Source organism: Oncorhynchus nerka, linkage group LG15 (genome assembly GCF_034236695.1).
Source record: "Oncorhynchus nerka isolate Pitt River linkage group LG15, Oner_Uvic_2.0, whole genome shotgun sequence".
Taxonomy (NCBI): domain Eukaryota; kingdom Metazoa; phylum Chordata; class Actinopteri; order Salmoniformes; family Salmonidae; genus Oncorhynchus; species Oncorhynchus nerka.
The window spans coordinates 70,541,003-70,557,590 of record NC_088410.1 but is presented as its reverse complement, the minus strand read 5'-3'; the positions used below and the strand labels follow the sequence as shown (position 1 = coordinate 70,557,590).

General features: G+C 44.2%; 1 protein-coding gene across 1 annotated transcript in view; it reads left to right on the top strand.

Annotated features, from left to right (window-relative positions):
- The window catches only part of LOC115125478 (liprin-alpha-4-like), a 208,437-nt gene that overhangs the window by 89,544 nt on the left and 102,305 nt on the right, over positions 1-16,588 (top strand). The window contains 5 exon segments of the mRNA XM_065001860.1: positions 5,845-5,946; positions 7,045-7,209; positions 7,286-7,360; positions 13,379-13,450; positions 16,001-16,222. Coding sequence (XP_064857932.1) covers positions 5,845-5,946; positions 7,045-7,209; positions 7,286-7,360; positions 13,379-13,450; positions 16,001-16,222 — 636 coding nt within the window.

Genomic DNA, 16,588 nt, shown 5'->3' with positions numbered 1-16,588 from the left:
ACCATAGTGCCCATGAAGCTCATCACTAAGCTAAGGACTCTGGGACTAAACACCTCCCTCTGCAACTGGATCCTGGACTTCCTGACGGGCCACCCCCAGGTGGTAAGGGTAGGCAACAACATGTCTGCCACGCTGATCCTTAACACTGGGGCCCCACAGGGGTGTGTACTTAGTCCCCTCCTGTATTCCCTGTTCACCCAAGACTGCGGTACCAAACACGACTCCAACACCATCAATGTGAGCAAGACAAAGGAGCTGATCATGGACTACAGGAAAAGGAGGGCCGAACAGGCCCCCATTAACATCAACAGGGCTGTAGTGGAGCGGGTCGAGAGTTTCAAGTTCCTTGGTGTCCACATCACCAATGAATTATTACGGTCCATACACACCAAGACCGTCGTGAAGAGGGCACGACAAAAACCTTTTCCCCCTCAGGACACTGAAAAGATTTGGCATGGGTCCCCAGATCGTCAAAAGGTTCTACAGCTGCACCATCGAGAGCATCCTGACCAGTTGCATCACCGCCTGGTAAGGCAACTGCTCAGCATCTGACCGTAAGGCGCTACAGAGGGTAGTGCGAACGGCCCAGTACATCACCGGGGCCAAGCTTCCTGCTATTCAGGACCTATATAATAGGAGGTGTCAGAGGAAAGCCCATAAAATTGTCAGAGACTCCAGTCACCCAAGTTATAGACTGTTTTCTCTGCTACTGTACGACAAGCGGTACCGGAGCACCAAGTCTAGAACCAAAAGGCTCCTCAACAGCTTCTACCCCCAAGCCATTAGACTGCTGAACAATTCATAAAAATTGCCACCGGACAATTTACATTGACACCCCCCTTCTCGCTGTTTGTTTGTTACCTATGCACAGTCACTTCGCCCCCATCTACATGTACAGATTAGCTCAACTAGCCTGGACCCCTGCACACTGACTCTCACTGACTGTTTATTTGAGTCTACTTGGTAAATATTTTCTTCTTCTTGAGCTGCACTATTGGTTAAGGGCTAAGCATTTCACGGTAAAGTCTACACCTGTTGTATTAAGCATTTCACGGTAAAGTCTACACCTGTTGTATTAAGCATTTCACGGTAAAGTCTACACCTGTTGTATTAAGCATTTCACGGTAAAGTCTACACCTGTTGTATTAAGCATTTCACGGTAAAGTCTACACCTGTTGTATTAAGCATTTCACGGTAAAGTCTACACCTGTTGTATTAAGCATTTCACGGTAAAGTCTACACCTGTTGTATTAAGCATTTCACGGTAAAGTCTACACCTGTTGTATTAAGCATTTCACGGTAAAGTCTACACCTGTTGGTTAAGGGCTAAGCATTTCACGGTAAAGTCTACACCTGTTGGTTAAGGGCTAAGCATTTCACGGTAAAGTCTACACCTGTTGGTTAAGGGCTAAGCATTTCACGGTAAAGTCTACACCTGTTGTATTAAGCATTTCACGGTAAAGTCTACACCTGTTGTATTAAGCATTTCACGGTAAAGTCTACACCTGTTGGTTAAGGGCTAAGCATTTCACGGTAAAGTCTACACCTGTTGGTTAAGGGCTAAGCATTTCACGGTAAAGTCTACACCTGTTGTATTAAGCATTTCACGGTAAAGTCTACACCTGTTGTATTAAGCATTTCACGGTAAAGTCTACACCTGTTGTATTAAGCATTTCACGGTAAAGTCTACACCTGTTGTATTAAGCATTTCACGGTAAAGTCTACACCTGTTGTATTAAGCATTTCACGGTAAAGTCTACACCTGTTGTATTAAGCATTTCACGGTAAAGTCTACACCTGTTGTATTAAGCATTTCACGGTAAAGTCTACACCTGTTGTATTAAGCATTTCACGGTAAAGTCTACACCTGTTGGTTAAGGGCTAAGCATTTCACGGTAAAGTCTACACCTGTTGGTTAAGGGCTAAGCATTTCACGGTAAAGTCTACACCTGTTGGTTAAGGGCTAAGCATTTCACGGTAAAGTCTACACCTGTTGTATTAAGCATTTCACGGTAAAGTCTACACCTGTTTTATTAAGCATTTCACTGTAAAGTCTACACCTGTTGTATTAAGCATTTCACGGTAAAGTCTACACCTGTTGTATTAAGCATTTCACGGTAAAGTCTACACCTGTTGTATTAAGCATTTCACGGTAAAGTCTACACCTGTTGGTTAAGGGCTAAGCATTTCACGGTAAAGTCTACACCTGTTGGTTAAGGGCTAAGCATTTCACGGTAAAGTCTACACCTGTTGGTTAAGGGCTAAGCATTTCACAGTAAAGTCTACACCTGTTGTATTAAGCATTTCACGGTAAAGTCTACACCTGTTGTATTAAGCATTTCACGGTAAAGTCTACACCTGTTGTATTAAGCATTTCACGGTAAAGTCTACACCTGTTGTATTAAGCATTTCACGGTAAAGTCTACATCTGTTGTATTAAGCATTTCACGGTAAAGTCTACACCTGTTGTATTAAGCATTTCACGGTAAAGTCTACACCTGTTGTATTAAGCATTTCACGGTAAAGTCTACACCTATGTATACCGTGCATGTGGCAAATAAAGTTTGATTTGATTTTTGTCTATACTCTTAGGAAAAAGTGTTCCAAAAGGGTTCTTGGGCAGTCCCCATAGGAAAACCCTTTGAAGAACCCTTTTGGGTTCCATGTAGAACCCTCTATATAATAGATTCTACATGGAACCCAAAGGGGTTCTACCTGCAATCAAAAAGGGTTCTTCAAAGGGTTTTCCTATGGGGACTGCCCAAGAACCCTTTTAGGTTGTTTCTAAGACTGTAACTCCGTCAGATTGTGGAAAGATCTGATAGAATGATTATGTTTTCATTGGGGATTTTCAAATGAATAATTTTCTATATATTATAAATGTTTGTATTGAACACAAAAAATGTTGTCAACTCCGTCACTGATGGCTAACCACTTAAGAAAAAACATTATGTCAATATTCTGAAAAAATACCAGTAATACCCAAGTATGGTACAGGAACGGTATGAAGTTATGAACATGGGGATACCGCCCAACCCTAGAATGCAATACAAATCCCACATACACACACAGAGAAACACAAATACACACACACCACACACACATACACTTTTCAATCCAGCATATTGCTTTCATCCCTTAATCCTTAACTGCTTTAAGGAAGCGAAGGAGAGAAATCCCTTCATAATGGCTGAGCTCAGCATTGCCTGGCAACGGCTCACATACATACACATAGTCTAACTCACAAATACCAACACACTCACACATCTCACACATCAGATTGTGGTTTGGGGCTAACACAATTGCCTTTTCCGGACTTCCAGAACATTCTCCAGCTTCACTATGTAGTGTTTCAGTGTGTGTCAGAGAGATGAGGAGACGGAGAAAGATAGCAGCAGTATTTGTCCTCTGTGAGCTTTTCCTACTCAAGACAATGTCCACAATGACACTTGAAACTTCATTTCCCATCAGGCCTTAGTCCTGCTCCAGTTCCATGATGCCTGGAACAACTACAAAAAAAGCCCTCTCAATCTTTTATGAACTATTCTAACTGCTGCTTTACCCTCAGTGGAGAGCACATCGCTCAACACACTCAGAATAACAAATACAAAGCCATGATGTTGGTTGATTATTCTGTGTTAAAGGATGATAGAGAGCGAGAGCGAGAGGAGGGTGAGAATGAAAGGCAAAGACAACGCTCATCTTAACAACACTCATCCTTGATGTTTTTCAATCCCTTTTGTTTATTCTCAAGCGTTTTTGAATCCATGTTTCTCCCAATTGCTTTTTCCTGACGTGACAAAGAAGCTGAGAGGAGAGGGAGGAGAGGGAGGAGAGGAGAGGAGAGGAGAGGGAGGAGAGGAGAGGAGAGGAGATAGGGAGGGGAGAAGAGGGGATAGGGAAGGGAGGAGATAGGGAAGGGAGGAGAGGAGAGGGAGAGAGGGAGGAGCCGAAAGGATGAGGTGGAGAGGGGCAGGGAGGGGGCCAGGAGGGGTAGATGGGGGGTGTTGGACTGTTGAGGGTTTTGCTCTGATTGAAAGAGACAGTGAGAGACAGTGAGAGGGAACATCTGTTTGTGGGTTTCAACGGGCCTCCTGTCTATTGGCAAAATGAACGCACTGACGCATTTCCCCCTCCTTTTCTCCACTACCAGTCAGGCTCATCTGAAAACCATGGTGTATGTGGGGGGGTATTTTGTTTGTGTTCATGTGAAACCCAAACTCAGTGACTCAGATGAACAGCCTCTCAAAGGCCTTTGAGGACAGAACAGAGAATAGTCATTCTAGAGACGGGAGCACAGACACTTGTCTTTGACACTTTTGTGTGTGTGTGTGTGTGTGTGTGTGTGTGTATTTGTGTGTGTGTGTGTGTGTGTGTGTGTGTGTGTGTGGCCTAGCCCCAGTAGACTGGGAGGAGCAGCTGTGTTGCTTGGTTTTAGTGCTGAGGGCTTTTCCAAACCCATAACGCCATGTGTTTCAGTGTGTGTGTGTGTGTCTATCTATATGTGTGTGTCTATATATATGTGTGTGTGTCTGGATGTGTGTGTCTATCTATATATGTGTGTGTGTGTCTATATGTGTCTGTCTATATGTGTGTGTGTGTGTCTGAGTATTAAAAGCTGCTGGGTATTGGAGTTGGATCAGAGCCAGAGACTCAGGGAGCTGCCAACAGAGTGCCAAGATACTTGCAGTAACACACACACACACACACACACACACACACACACACACACACACACACACACACACACACACAATCCCCTCTTCTCTCAGCCCTATCCCCTATATGGGTAACAATAACCAATATTAGAGAACAGAGAGGGGGTTCTAGCAGACTGTATGAGTCACTGTTCCAGTTCATTCTGTATTGTGTCATGTAACGTCATTATGAACCCTGTGTGTACGTATAGAATATATTCATCTGTTCATCTCACACTTTGTCAGGGTCGGACTGACGCAGGGATGAACTGCTGTTTACAGGGGAAGATTCTTTTGGACCTGGTGATTGGACAAAAATACCTCAAGTAAATTGCTGATACAGTATAGTATCTGCCTGATGTGGTGCAGGTGAAATGGTGTGGGGCCTGTGGTGCAGGTGAAATGTTGTGGGACCCATGGTGCAGGTGAAATGGTGTGGGGCCTGTGGTGCAGGTGAAATGTTGTGGGACCCATGGTGCAGGTGAAATGGTGTGGGGCCTGTGGTGCAGGTGAAATGGTGTGGGGCCTGTGGTGCAGGTGAAATGTTGTGGGAACCATGGTGCAGTTGAAATGGTTTGGGGCCTGTGGTGCAGGTAAAATGGTGTGGGACCCATGGTGCAGGTGAAATGGTGTGGGGCCTGTGGTGCAGGTGAAATGGTGTGGGGCCTGTGGTGCAGGTGAAATGGTTTGGGACCCATGGTGCAGGTGAAATGGTGTGGGGCCTGTGGTGCAGGTGAAATGGTGTGGGACCCTTGGTGCAGGTGAAATGGTGTGGGGCCTGTGGTGCAGGTGAAATGGTGTGGGGCCTGTGGTGCAGGTGAAATGGTTTGGGACCCATGGTGCAGGTGAAATGGTGTGGTGCCTGTGGTGCAGGTGAAATGGTTTGGGGCCTGTGGTGCAGGTGAAATGTTGTGGGAACCATGGTGCGGGTGAAATGGTGTGGGGCCTGTGGTGCAGGTGAAATGGTGTGGGGCCTGTGGTGCAGGTGAAATGGTGTGGTGCCTGTGGTGCAGGTGAAATGGTGTAGGGCCTGTGGTGCAGGTGAAAGGTTCTCCAAGAGATGTCTGTTAACTACTAATGCTTTGCAACAACGCATATTTACTTCTCCCAGATTCATTAGAACATCTATCTTGTATTTGTTTTCCAGGAGTTTGCCACTCTGACCAAGGAGCTGAATGTGTGTCAGGAGCAGCTGCTGGAGAAAGAAGAGGAGATATCTGAACTGAAGGCTGAGAGGAACAACACCAGGGTGAGACTGAGTGTGTGCATAAGTCTGTGTATAACCTGTGTATAACATGTGCGTATAACCTGTGTGTATAATATGTGTGTTTAATAACCTGTGTATAATGTGTGTATAATATGTGTATATGTGTGTATAACCTGTGTATAACCTGTGTATAACCTGTATATAACATGTGTGTATAACATGTTTATAACATGTGTGTATAACCTGTGTATAATATGTGTATATAACCTGTATATAACCTGTGTATAATATGTGTGTATAACATGTTTATAACATGTGTGTATAATGTGTGTATAATGTGTGTATAATGTGTGTATAACCTGTGTATAACATGTGTGTATGTGTGTATAACCTGTGTGTATGTGTGTATAACCTGTGTATAACATGTGTGTATAACCTGTGTATAACATGTGTATAATGTGTGTATAACCTGTGTATAATATGTGTATAACATGTGTGTATGTGTGTATAACCTGTGTGTATGTGTGTATAACCTGTGTATAACCTGTGTATAACCTGTATATAACCTGTGTGTATAACATGTTTATAACATGTGTGTATAACCTGTGTATAATATGTGTGTATAACCTGTGTATATAACCTGTGTATAATATGTGTGTATAACATGTTTATAACATGTGTGTATAATGTGTGTATAATGTGTGTATAACGTGTGTATAACCTGTGTATAACATGTGTGTATAACGTGGGTATAACCTGTGTATAACATGTGTGTATAATGTGTGTATAACCTGTGTTTAACATGTGTGTATAACGTGTATAACATGTGTATAACCTGTGGGTGTATAATGTGTGTGTATAACCTGTGTATAACCTGTGTATAACCTGTGTATATAACCTGTGTATAATATGTTGATGACATGTGTGCATATGTGTATAACCTGTGTGTATGACCTGTGTATAACCTGTGTGTATAACCTGTGTATAATATGTTGATGACATGTGTGCATATGTGTATAACCTGTGTGTATGACATGTGTATAACCTGTGTGTATAACCTGTGTGTATAACCGGTGTATAACCTGTGTGTATAACCGGTGTATAACCTGTGTGTATAACTTGTGTGTGTCTCTGTCCTAGCTTCTCTTGGAGCATCTGGAGTGTCTGGTGTCTCGTCACGAGCGCAGTCTGAGGATGACGGTGGTGAAGAGGCAGGCTCCTCCCCCCTCTGGGGTCTCCAGCGAGGTGGAGGTCCTCAAGGCCCTCAAGTCCCTGTTTGAACACCACAAAGCCCTGGATGAGAAGGTGTGTTTGTTCCTTTAACTCACTGCAACCAGGCTTTTATTCCAACCCAAACTAACACTGTGGTTGTGTCTTACAGGTGCGTGACAGGCTCCGGGTGGCTCTTGAGAGAGTGACTACACTGGAGGGACAGTTATCATCCACAACTCAGGAGGTGTGTGTGTATAACATCTGTCCTGTCCCCACCTACCATCTGCTGATGCCCCCAGTCTGTTAGCTATTCTGAATGTCCCACACGCAACCACTGGACTGTCTCTTCTGCTCTCTCTCGCTCTCACTCTCTTGAACAAGACACACTCATTCTCTTAAAATGTTTGTTTCTTGTTCATTCAGTCATCTGTTCCCTCTCTTTATCTATCTTTCTCTCTTCCTCTCCCCTGTCCTTATCTGTTCAGCAAGAATCCATTAAAAAAAGGCAAATGAGAATAAATATTCAGCTGAATAAAGGAATTTGAAGCTGATTTGAAGGATTTTTTATGTTCCAGTTCTAGGATCCAAAGTAATAACAGACGAACACTTTCACTTCTCAGCTTCATGTCTTTCCAACTCACTGGAGGGAGCCTGCATAGAATAGAATAGAAAATAACATGTATTAGAATAGAAAATATCATGTATTAGAATAGAAAATATCATGTATTAGAATAGAACATGTATTAGAAAATAATAGAATAGAAATGCAGAGTTTTTAAACTCTAAGAAAATAATTGTAATGGCCACAATATCGTCAGATTATTCCAGAAGAGGTACTGAAACAGTCTGCTTCCCAGTGGAATGAGGGACACACTGACAGACAGAGTTCATTGCTCATTCCACAGAATTCCCTGAATATTCCTGAAGCGCGATCCTGGTGTTGTGATGTTCCTATGTGGAGCGGTGGGGTGGGGAGTAGGCTTGAGCAATATACAGTTTATACCGTATACCGGGGTATTTTGAAATACAGACGGTTGGATTTTCAATACCGCCTCAAGGGGGCTGTGGGGGTGCGTGCTACACCACTGATTATAACATTAAGAAACCTAAGATGTGTCAAATAAATGATATCCAGCTCAGGGCTACAGATATGCATTTGGTTTGCTAACTTGCTAGCTAAGTGGCTAGATGTCAAGATCAAGACTCTTGGTTACAGCAGAGACATTCAATCCCCTTCTGGATCAAGATCCCTGGTTGCCTAAATTGTTTTGTGTGTCAAAAATATACAGGTACAGTGCATTCAGAAAGTATTCAGACCTCTTGACTTTTTACGTTGTTACGTTACAGCCTTATTCTAAAATGGATTAAATAAAACATTTTCCTCATCAATCTACACACAATACCCCATAATGACAATTTTATGAAAAACAAAAAACTGACATGTCATATTTACATAAGTATTCAGACCCGTTGCTATGAGACTCGAAATTGAGCTCAGGTGCATCCTGTTGTAATTGATCATCCTTGAGATGTTTCTACAACTTGATTGGAGTCCACCTGTGGTAAATTCAATTGATTGGACATGATTTGGAAAGGCACACCCCTGTCTATATAAGGTCCCACAATTAACAGTGCATGTCAGAGCAAAAACCAGGCCATGAGATTGAAGGAATTGTCCTTAGAGCTGCGAGACAGGATTGTGTAGAGGCACAGATCTGGGGAAGGGTACCAAAAAATGTCTGCAGCATTGAAGGTCCCCAAGAACACAGTAGCATCCATCATTCTTAAAATGGAAGAAGTTTGGAACCACCCGACTCTTCCTAGAGCTGGCCACCCGGCCAAACTGAGCAATCAGGGGAGAAGGGAGGTTACCATGAACCCAATGGTCACTCTGACAGAGTTCTAGAGTTACTTTGTGGAGATGGGAGAACCCTCCAGAAGGACAACCATCTCTGCAACACTCCACCAATCAGGCCTTTATGGTAGAGTGGCCAGATGGAAGCCACTCCTCAGTAAAAGGCACATGATGGCCTGCTTGGAGTTTGCCAAAAGGCACCTAAAGGACTCTCAGACCATGAGAAACAAGATTCTCTGGTCTGATGAAACCAAGATTGAACTCTTTGGCCTGAATGCCAAGTGTCAAGTCTGGAGGAAACCTGGCAACATCCCTACGGTGAAGCATGGTGGTGGTGGCAGCATCATGCGGTGGGGATGTTTTTTAGCGGCAGGGACTGGGAGACTAAGCAGGATCAACAGAAAGATGAACAGAGCAAAGTACAGAGATCCTTGATGAAAACCTGCTACATAGCTTTCAGAGCCTCAGACTGGGGCAAAGCTTCACTTAGCCAAGACAATGCAGGAGTGGCTTTGGGACAAGTCTCTGAATGTTCTTGAGTGGCCAAGGCAGAGCCTGGACTGGAACCCGATCGAACATCTCTGGAGAGACCTGAAAATAGCTGTGCAGCGACGCTCCCCATCCAACCTGACAGAGCTTGAGAGGATCTGCAGAGAAGAATGGAAGAAACTCCCCAAATACAGGTGTACCAAGCTTGCAGCGTCATACCCAAGAAGACTCTAAGCTGTAATCGCTGCCAAAGGTGCTTCAACAAAGTACTGAGTAAAGGGTCTGAACACTTATGTAAATGTGATATTTCAATTTTTTATTTGAATACATTTGCAACAATTTCTAAAAAAACGTTTTTACTTTGTCATTATAGGGTATTGTGTGTAGTTTGAAGAGGGGAAAAAACAGTTTAATTAATTTTAGAATAAGGCTGTAACATAAAATGTAGAAAAAGTCAAGAGGTCTGAATACTTTCCGAATGCACTGTACAGTGTCATGACGTTGGCCTGGGGGATAAGTTTATGACAGTCATAAATACCTCTTTCCCCCTTTTTCCTCTCTCTACCCTACTGATGTTACATTTGCAAAACCCTTGGTTAACATAGAGATTCTGGGAACATCAGAAGGTGGGGGGAAATGAACTATATTCAGGTAATCTGACCAATGGATCATATGCGGTGGTACTTAATGAATATGATGTCAGTTCGGTTGTCATATGAGACATTCTCTTCAATGATAAGATGACATAAACTCTACAGGGGAAAGTCTACACATCAGAGTTATCAGATTCACATGGATTTGTTGTTCAATTTAAATGTTTGAATATGAAATGATTTGTGATGGGATGAAATGTGATTTTAGCTTCTAAAATGTGAGATTTGGGTTTTCATAAGATAGGGCTCTGCTCAATCAGTGGCTCACCCCTGTGAAGGGACATGGGCTATAAAACTTTTCAAACACGCCCTTGTCGCGGTAGGAGATTTTGCTATAGGACCGTTAAGGTACCCCCGTCGAGAGTGATACAAGTCGTCTCACTCAAGTTCTTATGTCACCCGGCTAACAGGTGACTCACAGGTCCTCCGGACTGGCCTGGTTATGTATCCTGCCCTTTTATTCAGAGATTAGCCTTATGTGATGCCGTTAGGCTGGTTTCAGGATCCTAGATAATATCAATCAGACTTAGAGTACCTCTTGCTTTACTTTCACTTTCACTTTGTATGCTCTTATATTTAGACTCACACAAGCTATAACTTGGTTACGATTTACAGTCTATGTCCGTCGACTAATACTGCTTGAGTATTAATATAGAGGATACCTGTTACAATAAAATGATTATTCTGTCCAAACCATCATATTGTCTTCAGTGTAGAATCTAGACTTGTTCCCCTAGAACGGGAGTGTCAGAGGTGTTCTCTCCCCTAGGGTTTTGGGTCTAGTTTCTACTTTTTATTCAATGTTTGCGGTTCACACAGTTGTACACGTTATTACAGTTTATTTTTGGTCCTTAATCTATAACATCAACAATCATCAAAACACTTACTACTATTAATGCCTTATATATGTATTACAAGAAGCGGTTAATTACCTTAGCGCAGGTTGACCTGGTTGGTTCCCAAAGAGTATGTTCTTCCACTCACAATTGCTCTAGAGGCTTATCCAATCACTCAGTATCTGTTTCTCCTGCTAGAAGTTTGTACTATGATTTACTGATTAGTGAAGAGAACAGTTCGAGAACCCTTTATAACACCACTGATGCTGTTTATCCACTCTGGTTAGGAGGTGGATGTACTCAGCACAAGGAGTGTGGAGGGTAGTTGTCTCAGTATGTCTCGTTCAGAAATCAGAAGTCAAGAGATACAATTGTTCTAGAGTATGAAAGTCAGATATTACCTTTTAGGTTGATGATAGTTGAAGTATCACGAGCTGTCTGTCGGTGATAAGTCAAGTAGCACTTTCATGCCTTCTTAAGGAAGGCACTCTCCTTATATCCTCTTTTCGGGACCAGGTCGGCTTTAGCGCTGAGTCATATTCTAACCTTGTGGCTATTTCTGTAAAGGGTTAGTTTGACATGTTACTGTGAAACATTACTAATGACAGATGCCCAACCCTTGCATCAGTTTAACCCATTCAAATTCTACTGCTAGTCTAGCTCTTCCCCGTTCCGTCCCTGACCCGCTCTTCTCTCCCCCTTCTGGGGGCAGTGCCCGAATGTAAGGCATCTCTTCAGGCCAGCTATCCGGTCCCCACTCAAGAGGCGGAGCCGGTGGTGACGGTGTGTGCTGATCCAGCGAAGGAGGTGTCATCAGAGCCCTTTTTTGTGCTACCGCATCACCCTCCTCTCCCTTCCTATATAAGCCCTTGACGGCAATATAACCTTCTGTTCCGAGGATGTGAGGACGACGGTCCGATGATGTCAGAATGGTTCAGATAATAACTACAGAACGAAGCCAACATCAGCGTGAGCTTTGGTTGTGAATGGTATGAACTTTGACCTCTTATTCACTACAGAAGTGATACCTCCTAGCCGTTGAGTTAGCAACAGCAGATGCAAACAAGGGTTAGGAAGGAACAGACACCCAACGACGTTACTACAACGTATCCAATTGACAACCAGAGACATTCTTCAAAGGACTCGGTTGGGCAACACGGCCTTCCATCTACCACCAACCTACCGAAGTGCAGCTCAGAGTAAATATTTATTGCATTTTCCTTTTCCAAATGGGCGGTAATTTAGAATGCATAAGATACTGTATTTACGATAGCACAGCTTCTCCCTTTGTCCCTCAGTCTTCCCGCTCTTTCACTCAAACCCAGACCCTTTTCTTTTGTGTAACCAGCTGTCATATCTGTTCCGCCCGCTAGGGACGTTTCCTTTAGGAAGTCATTTGTTATCAAGTTATGATTTAATTATGTGTATGTGTAATTCTGTGTGATTAGTTAGGTATTTAGTAAATAAATGATTAAACCCAATTTTGTAATGCTGATTCAAATTGTTAGCCAGGGTTCGTGCAGATAACCAAGAATTGACAACTTTCAGATGAGACTGAATTTAAGATGACGATTAATATTAACTGCTATTGATGTAAAATATTACTAGGTCTTTAAGAGTTTATTCGGAAAATAACAGCTCTTTAAATATTATTTTGTGGTGCCCGACTCTCTAGTTAATTACATTTACATGATTAGCTCAATCAGGTAATATTAATTACGGAGAAATTATTTTTATAGAATAGCATGTCATATCACTTAATCCGGCATAGCCAAAGACACGACAACAGTATATACTGTTTTAGAAATAGCGCCCCTTGTGTGCATTCCGGTAATACCGTATAACTCAGTATTGTACAGAAACAATATGATGGTAGGTACATCTGGATACCGCCCAACCCTAATGGGGAGTCTAGTGCCTGCAGCAGCCACGGATACATGTCTCAACTGGGGACAGTCACAGCCTGTTAACTCTGGGACTGGGATCAGAACGTCCATTCGTTGGTCCATTCATGCTGCTGTAGGAAACTGTAGAGTAGACATACATAAAGAACAAGAGAGAGAGAAAGGGGGAAAGAGATGGGGAAAGACAGGTAGATAGAGGGGCAGAGACATCTCACTCCCACACAGTCTGAGGGGCTAGAGGGTTTTACCAGGACGGAATGTCCCGGTCACCCAGGCTACAATATGTGTGTCTCTATGTGTCTCTGTGTATCTCTGAGTCCCTGAAGAGCAATGTCATGCAGCTTTGGATCTCCTCCTTCATTCTGTGTATGTCTGGGCTAAATCTAGAACATGCCTACCTACTGGTACGCAAACACTACCTAGTGTAAACACACCTGTAGACTCACCTGCATCCAGCCTCCAGACTCCTGCTACTTCACCTTTGACCTTGAGGTGTACCTTTTCCCTATGTGTGTGGGTTTGCAGCTGACCAATGTGAGGCAGAGGAAGGAGGGAGACTCTTTGGACAGGAACGACACATCCAAACCCACCTGGAAGGTCTGTCTGTCTCCCTCTCTCTCTCTCTATTTCCCTGTCTGTCTCCCCCTCTATCTCTCTATTTCCCTGTCTGTCTCCCTCTCTCTCTCTCTATTTCCCTGTCTGTCTCCCCTCTCTCTCTCTCTCTATTTCCCCATCTGTCTCCCCTCTCTCTCTCTCTATTTCCCCATCTGTCAGTCTCCCCCCTCTCTCTCTCTATTTCCCTGTCTGTCTGTCTCCCCCTCTCTCTCGATTTCCCTGTCTGTATGTCTCCCCCTCTCTCTCTATTTCCCTGTCTGTCTCCCCTCTCTCTCTCTATTTCCCTGTCTGTCTCCCCCTCTCTCTCTATTTCCCTGTCTGTCAGTCTCCCCCGCTACCTCTCTATTTCCCTGTCTGTCAGTCTCCCCCCTCTCTCTCTATTTCCCTGTCTGTCAGTCTCCCCTCTCACTCTCTATTTCCCTGTCTGTCTGTCTCCCCCTCTCTCTCTATTTCCCTGTCTGTCTGTCTCCCCCTCTCTCTCTATTTCCCTGTCTGTCTGTCTCCCCTCTCACTCTCTATTTCCCTGTCTGTCAGTCTCCCCCTCTCTCTCTGTTTCCCCATCTGTCAGTCTCTCCCTCTCTCTCTATTTTCCTGTCTGTATGTCTCCCCCCCGCTACCTCTCTATTTCCCTGTCTGTCAGTCTCCCCCTCTCTCTCTATTTCCCTGTCTTTCTCCCCCTCTCTCTCTATTTGTCTTTCTGTCTGTCTCCCTTCTCTCTCTCTATTTCCCTGTCTGTCTGTCTCCCCCTCTCTCTCTATTTCCCTGTCTGTCTGTCTCCCCCTCTCTCTCTATTTCCTTGTCTTTCTGTCTGTCTCCCTTTTCACTCTCTATTTCCCCGTCTGTCTGTCTCCCCTCTCACTCTCTATTTCCCTGTCTGTCAGTCTCCCCCTCTCTCTCTATTTCCCTGTCTGTATGTCTGTCTCCCCCCTCTCTCTCTATTTCGCTGTCTGTCTCCCCCCTCTGTCTGTCTGTCTGTCTGTCTGTCTGTCTGTCTGTCTGTCTGTCTGTCTGTCTGTCTGTCTGTCTGTCTGTCTGTCCCCCTCTCTCTCTATTTCCCTGTCTGTCTGTCGGTCTGTCTCCCCCCTCTCTCTCGATTTCTCTGTCTGTCTGTCTGTCTGTCTGTCTGTCTGTCTGTCTGTCTGTCTGTCTGTCTGTCTGTCTGTCTGTCTGTCTGTCTGTCTGTCTGTCTGTCTGTCTGTCTGTCTGTCTGTCTGTCTGTCTGCCTGCCTGTCTGTCTGTCTGTCTGTCTGTCTGTCTGTCTGTCTGTCTGTCCGTCTGCCCGCTCCCCTCTCTCTCTCACACACAGAAGATGGGTTAGGCTAAATGCAGAATCTACTCTGCGATTTAAAGCTCTTTTTTGTCATTGTGAAGATTATAATACGGCTTGAGCCATACTGTACTATCAGAGATTCCTCCCCCTCCCCCCTATCCTACTAATATTCCCTGAAATGAGCATGTGTTTTGTAACCGTGTCTGTCCAGGGGGAATATGAAGCTTTATGTAATTAAACATGGAGGACAGTTTGTGCCTGGTCAGAAATCTCACAAGAGGGTGACCTAATGAGATGACCTACTTCTCTGGACAGAGTGTTCAGTGAGCATCAGAAACATGTCTGGAAGTGTAGCTGGGATGTTTGGGTTCTGTGATAATGCTTTATCATCTTAATAAGATCAAGATCAATAAGATTCATTGCTTATTTTTTTTGTCAAGAGTGCTACAGTAAAACGTGATGTCATCAGCGGTCAAGAGGGTCAAAACATCTGGATACTGGATACTGTTCTGACACAGAATGTGCAGTCTTGTCCGGATGTCCCCTACTTCACAGAGCCACACTGCCACAGAGCCCTGTCCCCTACATCACAGAGACCCCCCCCCCCCCCCCACACACACACACACACAACCAACACACCATCCTTACCTACCCTTACCCTCACCACAACCCTAACCTTCTTCTTCCTCACCTTAACCTTTTACCCCAGCCTACCTGCTCAAAACCTACCAACAGCTCCTGAACTGATTGACAGGTTTATATAGACCTGGTCTAACACCCTGGGAACTCTAGAGGAAGGGACAGACAGACAGACAGACAGACTGACTCCTCATGTTCTATCTATGATATGAATAAGAAGCTCGTATTAGAGTCATACTGAGTCTGAGTGGCAACATGTGGGTCTGTGCGTGTGTATGAGAACAGATGAATAGGAGAGAGAGCGAGGGGGGTCCTGAAAGTGGGGCTGCCCGCTGTGCTGCCTGTCTCAATGTACCTGAAGGCTCCTCTCATTAACACCCCAGAATTAATTTAACTTTGGGCTGAGAGAGAAACATCAAAACAACAACATCTCACCACACACACACACACACACACACACAACAGGTGCCTTTCTGGGTCATTAAGAGCTCCAAGTGTAGCAGAATAAACTTTCTTCAAGTTAATTTGAGCATCACAACATGCCACCTCCCCTGTGTCTCTCCCTAGCTCTGTCTTTCTATAAACAAGTGTGTGTGTGTGTGTGTGTGTGTGTGACCCTCCAGAGGCTACCTAACGGTTCCATAGATGCCCATGATGACGGCAGCCGGTCGGTGGAGCTGCAGGACCTTCTTGACCGGACCAATCAGGAGCTGGATCAGAGCCGTGAGCGTTCGGGCACGCTCAGTACACGCGTGGCAGAGCTGGAGGTGGAGCTAGCCAACACTCGCCGAGATCTGAGTCGCAGCGAAGAGCTGTCAATCAAACAACAGAGGGAACAGAGAGAGGTGAGCGTAAAAGAGGAGGAGTCCCATTCATAAACAGAAACACTGTTAATTCTATAGATCTCTCCAGTGTCTTTACTGTGCATTCGGGAAGTATTCAGACCCCTTGATTTTTCCCACATTTTGTTACATTACAGCCTTATTCTACAATATATGAAATAGTTTTTTCCCCTCATCAATCTACACACCTACCCCATAATGACAAAGCAAAAACTGTTTTTAGAAACTTTTGTAAATTAATATATCACATTTACATATGTATTCAGGCAGTGATTACAGCCTCAGGTCTTCTTGGGTATGATGCTACAAGTCCTTCTGAAAGGTTCTCCCATCTCCACAGAGTAACTCCAGAGCTCTGTCAGAGTGACC